Genomic DNA, 13,207 nt, shown 5'->3' with positions numbered 1-13,207 from the left:
TGTAGACCAGGCTGGCCTCGAACTCAGAAATCTGCCTGCCTCTGCCTCCTGAGTGCTGGGATTAAAGGCGTGCGCCACCATGCCCGGCTGGCTTGGAGATATTTAACAACAGAAACGAATTTAAGATGAAGCTCTCAGAGAGGGCCCCAGTCCAGTCTGACAACACTCCTTACAAAAAGGGAACATGTGGGGCGTATCTCATCGTAACTGTTGCAATACCAAGGCTTCACACATCTCAGGATGACTTCTCACGGATGTGCTTAGATTGGCCTTCAAACTGTGATCCTCCTACTTCAGCCTCCTGACTGGCTAGGACATCAGGTCTGCCAGGACACTCGCCTCAATGAAGGACTCTCATGCACCGGGGGAAGACTATGTGCAGACATGGAGGGAGGGGCTCCTTCTGCACGCAGCGACCTCAGCAGGAGCGTCTGGGAGGATGCCAGGAAGTAGGCCTTTGTTCTCCTGAGCAATGGGCTGGGTTGGTGGGTCGCAGGCTGTGGCAGTTTAGCAGACAATTCTTTTCAGGGCATGAGAGGACTTAGGGTGAAGTCCTCTGGAGGAGTGGCCGCGCACAGGTTATCACACAAGTCCAGGGATGTGGCTCCAGTTAAAACGGGCCAGCAGAACCCGCTGTCCCAGCAGAACTGTGCAGAGCTTTACTATTCCGTTTCCCCGACTCCAGAGAATCTGTCTTCTCACTGCAAAAACCTGTCCCCGAGTGCAGTGGCTTCTGTGGCTGCTGCTGGCCCTCTCAGCGAATGACAGCTTGTTACCTGTCACAGTGAGAGTGGTCCTAGGGACCTCCCTGCACCACCATACACCATACAAGGAACAGACAGCACCTAAGCAAGCATTCTGCCATTGCCTGCCTGCCTGCCATTGCCTGCCTGCCTGCCTGCCTTGCTTACTATTTATTGTTCTGGGGGTAGGGTCTTGCTGTGTGGCCCACCTGGTTTGAAACTCTCCCAGATTCTCAGAAAACAAGCATGTCCCACCACACCAACCTTCTGTATGCTTTAATTCAGAAAGTCACTACTAGTAGCTTTCCTGGGCCTTGTTTTCCCAAACGGTAAATTGGGTACCCACAGGTCAGGATCATACAGTTCAATTTCTAGACCAAAGGGAATTTTTCTTTGTTTTGGTTTTTTGAAACAGGCTCACATACAGCCGGGTGGCCTCAAAGTCTACATAGTCAAGGCTAGCCCTGAAGCACCCTGAATTCCTGATCTCCACCCTCCCCACCTCCGGCCCCCCATGCTAGCATTACAGGAAGGTGTCATGCTGCCTCACACCAGAGAGCTTCACCTGAGGGGGTCCCTCTGTGACAACCAGAGCTACACAGCTACACAGCACAACTCTAAGTCCTAACTCTGCTGCTTCCTGGTCTTGCTGGTGACTCCAAGTAACCTAACGGGTCCTGGGTCCCCGATCCTAGGTCCCCCTCCTACCACCAGAGGTTAATCTCCTGTTAATGGGCAGACAAGATGCTCATTGTTTTGGTTTGGTTTGTTATGGGTATTTCTCAGATCCAGAGTTGCCCTGGCAAGCCACCTCGGTCACTTTACACCCAGCCACACGGGGTACAGGAGGGTGGAAGCTACAGATGTGGGGGGGGGGCACAACAGCTGGGGCCAGCCAAGTGCTGTGAAAGGTGTCTGTACTGGGGCAGCCGGGCCAAGCTGCCCTCTTTAGAAACAGGGTCCACTTAATGTTGACAGCCCCCAGAGGTTAGAGCAGCAGGCCCTCGGGTTTTGGGGATGAGTAGAGGCCCAGTTGAGAGAAAGTTTCCCATGCGCGCCTGCTGTGCCATCTGCTTCCTCTAATTTTAGCTTCCCTAGTCAGGGAGGGAGGCTGGGGGTGGAAGGCTGGCTCACATGGGGCTGGGGGTGGAGACAGCCCCTTCTGGCCTGGCAGGGGCTGCTCCCGGAACCTGGGTACTGGGGAGACTGGGTCAGTGACCAGCAGGACCCTGCCAAGGCTTCAGAACAAAGCTGACAGTGTCCCTCCATCCCTGTGACTTTCCAGGACTAGATATATGGGGAGGGGGACCTTCTCCGGAGAGGGCAAGGCCAACAGATCCCCATCTTAGCTTCTGTTGCTCTGCACCCAGCTGGTACCCAACTTTCGATGGTAACTAAGTAATCGACAGTGGGCAGCGTGCTCAGGGCACTAATTGTGGCGTGTGCAGGATCCCAGGCCAGAGCCGGGTAATTACTTGTTTTTAAATAAACGTCAGCAGGCATGCTTTAATTAAGCCTTGGTCCCAGTGAGACTCAGAGATGTGATGAATGAGGGGAGGGAAAGACAGAGAAATGGGTGGTCCCCCTGAAGGCATGTCTTGGTCCTCGGGGTCCCAAGCAAGACAGCACCTGGTACCCTGGCCTGCTGGGAGGTCAACACCCCGCCCCCTCCAGTGGTGCCTGCTAAGAGTGGCATCACCAGGTTCCTTCTGGCCTGGTCCAACTTCATCTGGGGTAGAGGCTGCAACCCATAAAGAATTCATATCACCTACCCTCCCATCTGGGTTTGGAGACCCAGCCCTTCCCAACACCTACCTTGGGTGGCAGAGGTGACGAGGACAGTCGTCACACAGAGACTCCAGAGTGCTGCAGCCAAGCGGGCCATGGCGAAGGCCAGGGTCGGGCACAGGGATCTCAGCGGACTGTGGGGGGGGCCTTGCCCCACATCACCAGGGTACCACGGCCTGGTCCACCAGCCTGAAGGAGGACAGGGGAATGATGCTGGGCAGGAACTGACCTCAGCAAGCACAGAGGACATGTCTTCTGTCAACGGTGAGGCCCCTCCTGGGCCTTCTGCACCCTGTCCCAGGTCACTATCATCAGCCCTGGGGGCAGCTTGATAGGTCAGCCTGGCTGCCAAGCACCCACCCACAGCAGAGCTGCTCCAACCTCAAGCATCTTCATCCCTCCAGGAGGGCAAGGGGTGCCTAACCTGATTTCAGCCTCAGCTTCGGGCAGGAATCCAGCCCCGCCCCTAGCCTCTGCTTCCTGTCTCTCTGCTCTGGCAGCTAATTAGAATCCAGCTGGCTGGCGCCACAGATAGGGGACCAGGGACACCCAAGTCCCCTCTTTCCTATCTAGGGGACTCTCGGGGTGAGCTGGAGACAGGCAGTCGGGGTGGGAGGAGAAGGAATGGGGACCAAGGGTGTACTGATGACCTCCTTGGTCACAAGCTCCTCCCAGGCCATCACTTGTGACTTGCAGTTTCTTCCTCCCTACTCTCTGCTCCTGTGACATCCCCACCCCAGATTTCAGGGCTACCTCAGCCTAGGACCATCAACCTCACCTGCCAACAGCCTAGAAGAACTCACTCTAGGAGGGACTCCAGAGGAAACACCACAGTACCCCCACGTGTCCCCCAGCCTGCCCCTTCCACTCCATGCCTATAAGTTCCAAGTCTCTTCTTTCCAGTGTGGGATCCCCCAGCTCAGCTCTGCTGTTCCTCCTCCCATTCAAAGTTCTTGAGAACCCACCTACCACGGCCCACTTAGGTCCCTTCCCCATTCTGCTCTGCCTCGGCCTGCCTCGGGGCCTTCACATGCGTCTTTTCCTCTGTGCAGTTACAACTCACAGTTATCCACAGGGCTGGCCATCCAGGGACCTAGATATCTAGTTCATGACCACCACACCCAACTTCTAGAGCAATCCCTACATACTGCGAAACTGTATTTGTTGACTGAATCTCAGACCTACCGCTTCCCCTCCTGCCACCTCCCTCATAAGTTCCATGGCAAATCTACCTGTGTATAGCCCCCACTCTGTCCCTCACCTTCCAGAGCTAAGGGACATGGTGCGTCTCAAAGCTCAACTTTCCTCTACTCCTAAGACAGCAAAGTACCCTGTTGTTGTGTCAGCCCTACCTCTCCTGTCCTCCCTTCTTGCTCACAAAAGTTTCTAGCCCCCCTTCCCTGCCCCTTTCTGAGTTAGCCCCCTGTGATGCCCAGAGCCTGTGCTCAGAAGTCAGCAATCCACCAGTACTATCAACACATCAACCATTTAACTCCTGCTCCAGCCACCCCTGACCTTCCTTCCTGCGGAGGCAGGTCCATCAGTAAGGCCACAGGGTTGACTGTCCCCTGTCCTTTCAGCACTAGAGCCAGCTCTCTTCTCATCTGCCAGCCCCCCCCCCCACCATCTAGCCACCTTCCTCCCATTTACTCTGGGTTAGACCCTTCGGGCACTCCCCACCGCTCTCCTTCCCAGCCCGTCCCGGCAGGCTTCACCTGTCCTTCTTAGAGCTTTCTTTCCAGCTGTGTGAGCCTCAGAGGCAGAAGGAAATGTCTCACTTCACTCACAGGAGGCTCTGTGAGCCCCTGCCCCATGTGAGTCCAGGTCCCCAGGTCCCCAAAGTCAAGTCACCTTGAAACACCACCCTTCCGCCACCCTCCCCCCCCTCGGGGAGATAAAATATTATTATTCTCTTATGAGAGCAACAATCTTCACGTGCGCGCATGGGCTTATCAGACCCTCATCAGGCACAGCGGCAGAGATGGATGGGCGACGACAGCATGGGACAAAGTCTTCCCCAAGTCTGCATTCTCCATGCGGAGTCCCATTCAGTTCACGACCTAAGGCCCCATGGAGCAGAGGTTGTGACGGTGCAAGTACACTCTCTAGCAGGACCAGACCCCAAGAACCCCTCCTATCCACCAGTGGCAGCCACCTTCCAGATCCAGTTCTCAGAAGCCCAGACCCTTGCCTGTCTGAGTGAGTCAGGGGTCTGTCCTCACTGTATTCCTCTGTGCTAACACTCGGGGCTTCCTGAAGGCCGAGAGATGTTGTTTTTAACACTACAACATAAGATTTAGAGAGATGACTTTGTGGCAGGACCGTTTGTTTGTCCTTGCTGAGGACCCTGGTGCAGTTCTCAGAACCCACATGGTGGCTCACAACCGCTTGTAACTCCAGCTCCGTGGGAATCCAATGCTCTCTGCTTGAGTCCCCAAGTCACCAAGCACAGAGGTGGAGTACATACATAATAACATACCCATATACGTTATATATAAAACGTGACATAATTTACATCATCTAAACTATGTGTTTTCTTCTAGAGTGCAGATGAAACCTACAGCCTCCTCCTGTGTTTACTAAGAATTTATTCTACTTGTGAGCTGCACCCACAGCCTCCGAACCACTTAAGCATACAGTAAGTGGTATTAACTACTGGGTCATTTTTGACTGCTTGGTTTTTTGAGTAACCCAAACTGGCCTTTAAATTCACAGCAGCCTCCTGTCTTGGTCTCCTGCAAGCCGGGATTACAAGTGCATGCTACACCTAGCTTCACCATGCTGCCCAGGCTTCTGTGACCTCCTGGGCTGCAGTGACATTCCTACCTCAGCCTCTCCTCTAGATACCAGCTCGCCAAGTCTCCCCAGGGGCTGTTGGTTCTGCAGTCCCAGGGACTCTGGGAAGCCCGCTCTAGGCAAGAGTCTTCTCAAGGCACTGCACCCAGCCCTTCAGTCTCGCTTTCTTAGGGTTGGAATTGTGTACATGTGACAACAGGCCTGCCTGGTTCTTTCTCCCTAGACATGCTGAGGATAGGACCCCAGGCTCTGGGGGCTAGAAGCCAGGTTCTTGAGCCTGGGTTGTAGCCTCACTGCCAACTTCTCATAACTGACCAGAAGTAATTCAAATCAAACACATGGAGAACCAGAGTCATTTCTGCCAGGGATTGCCTGAACTGCACTTGTAGGGAGAACTGTGGCTTCTTTTCCTTTCTTCCTTTCTAGCAGGGGCGTGATTTGATTGGCCAGCTGCAGATAGGATCTTCGAGCACGTGACATTTGGAATTCTGGGGGTATATAAATTCTCCAGATGACCCCAAGAGTCATTTGGTGTGTTGTTGGTTGGTTGCTGTTGGTTACCATTTGTTAAGTAGCAGAGATGAAACAAGTAGAAATTAGATATCCAGCCGGCAAAGATCAAAACTTGCCCTAATCAGCAGGAAGTCTTAATGATGAGGTCACCCCTTTCTGCCCCACCCCACCCCTTTTTCAGTCCTATCAAGGGTTAGGAGGTTGAAAGTCTGGAAGAAGAGGGTGGAGAAGGAAGGAGAAAAGAGCCCACTAAGTAGCCAGCGCCCGGCTACAGTACACTCTCTCCGCAGTGTGTGCCCTGGTCTCCACAGGCTTAGCCTATGGAGTGCACGCCTGTCTCACAGACTACACCACCACAGGTGTGCTCTGCACTCTTGGCTTCTCCCAAAGTTTTCTGTGTTTATAAAAACATGGTGGTTTAATATGGCTTAATTATGGGAAAACAAAAGTAGGAGCTTTTAATATTTTCCTATCATTCCTGAGCATGCAAGTATATCAAATTAGTATGTCTTTGGATTGTATTGTGATTTTTAAATTTGTTTAGAGGGAGCTGGGAAGATGGCTTTGTGTACTACTGCTGGGTGTGGTGGCAAACACCTTTTGCTCCCAGTACTTGGCAGAGGCAGGTGGATCTCTGGGAGTTCAAAGCCCGTTTGGTGTACATAGTAAAGACTAGGACAGTCAGAGTTGCATACTGAGACCTCGTCTCTAAAAAGCAAACAAACAAACAAAAACAAACCCTAAAAGATATCAATCCACCCGTGGGGGGGGGGTGTTTGTGTACACGCGAATGTTTAGACTTTTTGTGTACAGAGGATGTTGGATCCCCTCAACAATTAGTCTTCTATTCACTGATGCTGTGTCAGGAAGGGTTAAAGCTTCCAGTATGCAGTCTTGCAAATGCTACACTACTTCACAGACAGGCTCAAGCAGACTCTGGTACCTGGGACCCTGGGCAGCAGAAACTCACTTTCTCCTTGCTCTAAGAGATAGGTCTGAGCTGAAAAGGCCTGCAAGCTGGCCTTCTGTCAAGGGCTCCCTGGCCAGCATGCAGACCATCTTCTCACCTGTCCTCACTCAGCCTTCCTGGTGTGTAGGAGAAATATTCCTGTGCCTCTTGTGTTCTTATAAGGACACCAGCAGTGCCCCCTAGCTGGAACCCATGATAGGTCTCACTTAACCTTAGCTGCATCACCCATTAAAAGCTTTCCAAACCTTCTCTCCAGTGAGGTGTATGTGGGGGTGCAGAACTGTCGGTCCAGTTAGTTAGGGGGAGGAGACAAGGGAGTCTTGAAGGCCACTCAGCTACAGAGTTAGTTCAAGGCCAGCCTGGATAACTTAGACATTATTTTAAAATAAAACTTAAGCCGAGTGCATACACCTTTAATCCCAGGACGACAAAGCCTGAGGCAGGCAGATCTCTGTGAGCTTGAGGCCCGTCAGTCAACCCAGAAAGTCTCAGGCCAGGGCTACATATTAATGTATATTTAATATACATTTCAATTTTAATCATGTGTATGTGGGGTATATACACCTGAGTGAGTGCTGATACCTACGGAGGCCAAAGGCCTCTCTCCAACGTGAAGGTCGGAAGTGCTGAGAGCAGAGCTTGGGGAAGGCAGGCCACATGCCTCTAACAGGTGAACCGCCCACCTCGCCAGCCCTCAGCGAGTGCTTATAAAGGGGGCAGGGCGTGGCAGCTACACCTGACTTCTTCACTCTCTCCATCTTCCTTTCTGAGGCTGTCTCTCCACCAGCGTGCAGAGTGCCTGGCAGCAAGCTCCTCAATGATCCCCTGCTCTTCACTGCGGTCACAGATGCACACTGCCACACCTGGGGACTCATCCTCAGGCTGGCCTGAGCTTGTGGCAATCCTCCTGCCTCTACTTCCCAAGTGCTAGATGACAAGTGGGTGCTATCACACCTGGCCACCATATACCTGATTTAATCCCAACCACAGAGGAAGGGGCTGCAGTGGCATCTGGTACCTTCTGAGACTATCCAGGATGCCATCTCTGCCCAGCGCAGTTCCCCGACGCCACTCTCTACAGCAGTTTTCCCACTGAGGTGAGGGGCGCTCCCTAGCACCTGAATCATTTCTGTCCCTCTTTTGCTCAGAGCAGCCCACGGCTCCCACCTCCCTCAGACCGAAAGCTTAAAGCCCTCAATGAGCTCACCCACCAACACGGTGATGGTGACCTGAAAGACGACAAAGTCCCTCCCAGGCCCAGCTGTGCTCACACCTGTGACCCTGGGGAAAAGAGGCTGGCGACTCGACTCAGGTGTGTCCTCCAGGGGCCACACACCTGCCTCTGTGTTTGTGTCTGAGATCTACACTTGCCTTTAGCCTGGAGAGGGCATGTGCAGCAGGGTCTGTCCTCAAGTGCCCTAGAGTGGGGACACGAGTGTGACAGGAGGAGAAGCGGCTGCTGGAGGAGAGGGGGCGCCTGGAGCCTGCCCTAGCCTGCAGTTGCCACGGCAACCCTGTATGCTGAGTGGGTGGGAGTCTGGGAGTCTGAGGAGGGGTGACAGGCAACAAGAAGGGGGCGCTGGGCCCCTCGTGGCCTCACTCGCCCGTCCCTGAAACAGCTGTCCTTAGGCAGTTTGTCTCCTGTTCTTGGCTGTGGTGGCTCACCTGCACCTCCATGTCTAGGAAGCCAAGGCTGGTGGATACTGTGCAGGACCACAACCAGTCTGGAGTAGAGGCCTGGGTCTGGATCAACTTATTAGGCGCTTGGTCTTCCTGGAGCCTACATGGGAACTGACAAGGGAGTCTGGCAGAGAGAGAGCAGGTGCCTGAGCATGTGGGGCCTGAGTCCTTTTCCAAGAAGGCTAGGACGAGGACAGGTCCCCAGTGCATACTCAGTGCCGAAGACTCACCAGGCAGCAGCCCGGCCCTTCCCCACAGACAGCTGCACTGAATCCCTGTGCCACCTCTGTCATAAAGTCGCTCCTTTCCTTACACCCCGGCTCCTGCCCTCACTCTCTGAAGTGAGGCTGGGGTAGCCGGCTAACCCCTGAGTCATTCCCTCTGCCTTCTCTGAGAACATCCCATGGCTCCCACCTTCCTTAGACCAAAAGGCAAAGCCCTTCGTTGAGGCCCTCACACAGCCCTCTCTCAGGACCTTTGCATATCCTGCCCACCCCCTTGTCTACTGGACTTCGCTTATGCTTCCTCAGAGCCCAGGAAGGCCCTGCCAACTCCAGTGTGCTGCGCTCTGCCCTGCCCCTACTTCTTCATCTTCCACAGCTCTGATGCTGAGAGGAACCTGGCATTTTCATCATATGCTTTCCTCTCCCATTGGGTGTTGGCTCTGCGGGGCTGAGTATGAGTGAGTCCCAGCGCCCAGCAGAGCAGGAACTGGATATGGAAGTATTTGGTAGAGAAGTATTGAAGGCTGGAAGCAGAAATGGGACTGTCATAGGGTCGAGGCCAGCCTGGTCTACAAACTAAATCCCAAACCAGTCAGGATTTTAAACAGGTTGTGAGATTCTGTCTCAAAATAAATAATTGAATGAATTTTTAAAAATGTAAAGGCTGGGGGTGCGGTTCAGTGACAGCCCTACTCCCTGCCCCTGGAGAGACACTCCCTGATGAGCGCACGCGCACACACACACACACACACACACACACACACACACACACACAAGCCTTGGGTTCATCACCAGCTGGCCACGAGGTATCCCTGGATTACAGAGAGGCAAGAGCCACCCACAAGGCCCTGGATGCCTTTTCTCTAGTCTCCCATCAACCCACACACCCTCATTCCCCATGTCCTCTCCCACTCTGTCCTTCCCTATGGCTAACTCTCCGGGTTGGTTTTCCCACCAGCTAGGGAGCAGGGAAAAAGGCCCTGCCTCCATAGTCATCCCAGAGCACAGAGTAGGTGCTTGTTTGTTGATTAATAAAGACAAAACAGGTGCAAGGGGCCAGACATGCAGGAGGGGCCTCAAGATGTGCAGTCAGGGAATGCTTCTCTGTGAGAAGGTCCCCAGGTAGCAATGCGCTGAAACAAGCTGGTAGCCAGCAAACACAGAGCAGAGTGGAAGGAAGTGAGAGTCACCTGTGGGCCTCTGAGATGACCCTGGCTTCTCCTGTGAAGGAGGTGGAAGCATTTCTAAGCACGGGACTGCTCTACCCTGGTCAGTGAATCTTTGTGGATGGTGGTCCCGGGACTGGAGGGGGCAGGCACATCACCCTATTCACCCCCTTCCTCCTGCCTCCGGCCACCAAAGCCAGAAACCCATCCTTCGCAGCTGCTACCTCCCACCGTATCAATGCTGAACCGATCAATCCTGAACGCCGCCTCAGGAGTACTGTGCCACCTCACCTCCATGTCTCAGGGCCAGGAAGAGCTAGATCCTCCTGGACCTCACTCTGATGCCTTTGGCTAAGAGGGTCTTCTCCCACAGGACTGCCTGACCTGGGCCACCCCCACCCCACATCTGCTTAGTCCAGGGACCCTACCGTTCCTGGCAGCTTAGCACTTTAGTTCTGCCAGCAGCAGACGTCATGCTGAACCTCTCTACACGCCACATGTGAACACAGACCCTTCAAACCCAATGACAGCCCCGAGGTCCAGTCCAGCTTCCTTCCCATGCTCAGCCTCAAGCATTGTCTCTTTCCATACCCAAGCCCTGCTTCTTCCTCACCTTAGGGAGGACCTCCTTCTCAGGCTTTCTAGCCAGTTTCCCTTCTTCTAAGAAGCTCTGACCGACCTGCCTGCTTGCTCTGCTCTCTACTGTGGAACCAGGGTAGCCATGGTGTGTGTCCACCTCACAGTGCCTCAGCTTCACCTCCCATGCCAAGCAGGGGGCATACAGGACACTCTTGTCCCCTGATGACTACATGCTGGCAGGGGAAAGAGTGCCAAGTCCAGGAAGGGGGGAAGAAAGAAGCGGGATTCTCAGTAAGGCAAAGGGACGAAGCTCCAGAAGAGCATCCTCAAGTCCAAGGTTCGAATCCTGATGAGGTTCACTTCTGGCTAAGTGACGAGATATGTATGCAGGTCACAGTTTTGGAACTGTGTCTCTGTAGGGGCACATCAAATGGCAAAGTATGGTTGAGAGACTCAGAATAACATTGGGTTTGGGGCTGCAGCAGCTCATAGTGGAGCACCTGCCCAGAATGTGGAAATCCCAGGCCCCATATCTCCACTGCCTCAGGTAGGTAGACAGACAGACAGACAGACAAGAGTAGTCTTTCCACCTGCTCTCCTAAGTAGCTACCATGTGTCAGCCAGCACTAGGAGCAGGGGAGATGGCGCTAAGGAAGTAGATTGGTCATGTTCTAGTTCAGTGGAAAATAAAGCTAGAAGGGGGAGGGGCAGCTTTCTTTCCTTTTTTTTTTTTTTTTAGTTACTTTTATATTATATATATGGGCATTTTGCCTACATGTATGTTTGTGTACCACATATGTGCTGTACCCACAGAAGCCAGGTTAGGAACCTGTCCCTCGAGTTGTGGGCTGCTGTCAGGCTGCTGGAAACTGGACCCAGGTCCTCTGGAAGAGCAGCCAGTGTTCTTAACCACAGAAACAGGCACGGGCATCTGGAGACGGCAGGCGCTTAAGCTAAGTCAGTGCTCCGAAGGTAAGAAGGGAGTCATGGAGAAACACGCGAAATTCGTTGCTTGTGCAAAGACTCTGGGGCTAGACCACATTTACAGAACAGCCCAGGGAGAATGAGGAGCTCAAGAGCCGTGGGAAGGCAGCCAGACTACGCCTGAACCTGTAGTGAGAGAATGTTGGCTTCTTTAAAAAAAACACAAAAGTATTATAAGGATGTGTTTTCATTTTAACCCCAGGTGTGGGATCTGGGGCTGCCCCAGACTGTGATGTGCCTCGTGCTCTAGCAGGGGTGGGATTCTGCCAGTGTCAGACAGCTATTGCAATCGCGTGACGTGTGGAATTCTGGGGACTTTTCAGATAGTGTATAAATGCCAGGGCCCTGAGAGTCAGGGTGGGTTGTTGGTTGGTTGTGGTCTGTCAAGCAGTCATACGCAAAGAAATGAGAATTAGGACCCTGATGGTGAAGATCAAACTTGCCCCCAAGGAACTCAATGCCCCCAATCAGCACAAAGTGGTCTAACAAGAATGTCACTCCCTTCCCCCTCTATCATTTCTCTCTCTCCTATGTAAAGTTAGGGGTTTGAAAGGGTGGAAGAAAGAAGAACCCACAAAGCCTCAAATGAAGCTGCCCCTAGTTGAGGTGCTCTGTGGCAGGGTCTGGCAACCATGGTTTGGTCACCGCCTATTCTGTCTGTCGTGAGCTCAGAAGGGCATCTTACATTTCTACAGTGGAGAGAAGAATGAACTTGAACATAGCCAGTCCAGAGCCCGTGGGAACCCCCATGTTGCTTCATTTTGAGTGGGTGTGCCAAACTTGCACCCACAGCCTTAGAGTATGCTTGTTAGCTGGACAGCTCTGCCTTGGAATTGGCCTGGAGGGACTTCTGGGTGCTGCAGTGGAATCTGTGGAGGACACTAGTGACATTTAGGCAGGGTATCTCTAGGGTGGTGTTGGGCATCCTACAGATCCCAGGGTGTCCCATAAAGAACACCACGAAGAGCCTTGCCCATCATCCCAGCACTCAGGAGGCTGAGGCAAGAGGGTGGAAGGTTGGTGTGGCCAGCCTGGGACACAGAGAGCAGATGGGGGAGAGAGAAAGGGCTAGCTAGAGGATCCAACCTCAGGGACACCACTGGGCCACTAGTGGCCCACAGTCCATGCATGACTTTTAGGCTTTTTTCTTTAAAAGTCTCTGGGTAAGTGTGGGCACATTGTTATTTTTAGCTCTAGGGCGTTTCCAATTTGTTGACTGAATTGTTATGTTCTCCCCATTTTAGAGGATCCCATCCCAGAGAGAGGCTGGGTCAGTGTCCATGGGATCTGGGGAGCAACTGCTCACATTTTAACAGCTCCTGGGGAGAGTAACAGCTCCTCGAGTTCCCGCTCTAGAACCTAAACCCTGTAGCACAGTCATCTGGCACCATGTCCCCACACACAAAGGTACCTTTGAGTACTGTGAGACTGTCCCCAGATGTGCACAGAATTACAGAAGAATGTAAGCATAGTTAACCCAGCCCATGCCTTGCTACTAAAGGGAGGGCCAGGTCAAAGGGTTATCGCTTAGGGCCAATTGTGCCGGCTCCCTCCTTCCCTCCTCTCTTTGTTCTGCATTGCTTTTATTATCTGTAATCATGTTTATGTGTTGGGGAGGGGAAATGTGCACCCGTGCAGGTGACAGAAATGTCCGATCCCCAGGAACTGGGAACTGAATTCTGGTCCTGTATGAGCACAGCACACTTGTGACTCCTAAGCCACCTCTCTCTCCCTCCCTCCCTCCCTCCCTTCCTTTCCTCCCTC

At 53.1% G+C, this 13,207-nt stretch overlaps 1 protein-coding gene across 6 annotated transcripts in view; it reads right to left on the bottom strand.

Annotated features, from left to right (window-relative positions):
- Adgrl1 (adhesion G protein-coupled receptor L1) overlaps positions 1-13,207 on the bottom strand; it is a 40,346-nt gene that overhangs the window by 22,615 nt on the left and 4,524 nt on the right. For all 6 annotated transcript variants that reach the window (XM_029532701.1, XM_029532702.1, XM_021220182.2 and 3 more), the window contains exon 2: positions 2,559-2,720. In XM_029532701.1, coding sequence (XP_029388561.1) covers positions 2,559-2,628 — 70 coding nt within the window. In that variant the 5' untranslated portion in view covers positions 2,629-2,720. The remainder of the gene's footprint in view (positions 1-2,558; positions 2,721-13,207) is intronic.

Source organism: Mus pahari, chromosome 20, assembly GCF_900095145.1.
Source record: "Mus pahari chromosome 20, PAHARI_EIJ_v1.1, whole genome shotgun sequence".
Classification (NCBI taxonomy): Eukaryota; Metazoa; Chordata; class Mammalia; order Rodentia; family Muridae; genus Mus; species Mus pahari.
The sequence above is the reverse complement of the archived record's forward strand: the minus strand, read 5'-3'. Positions and strand labels throughout refer to the sequence as shown.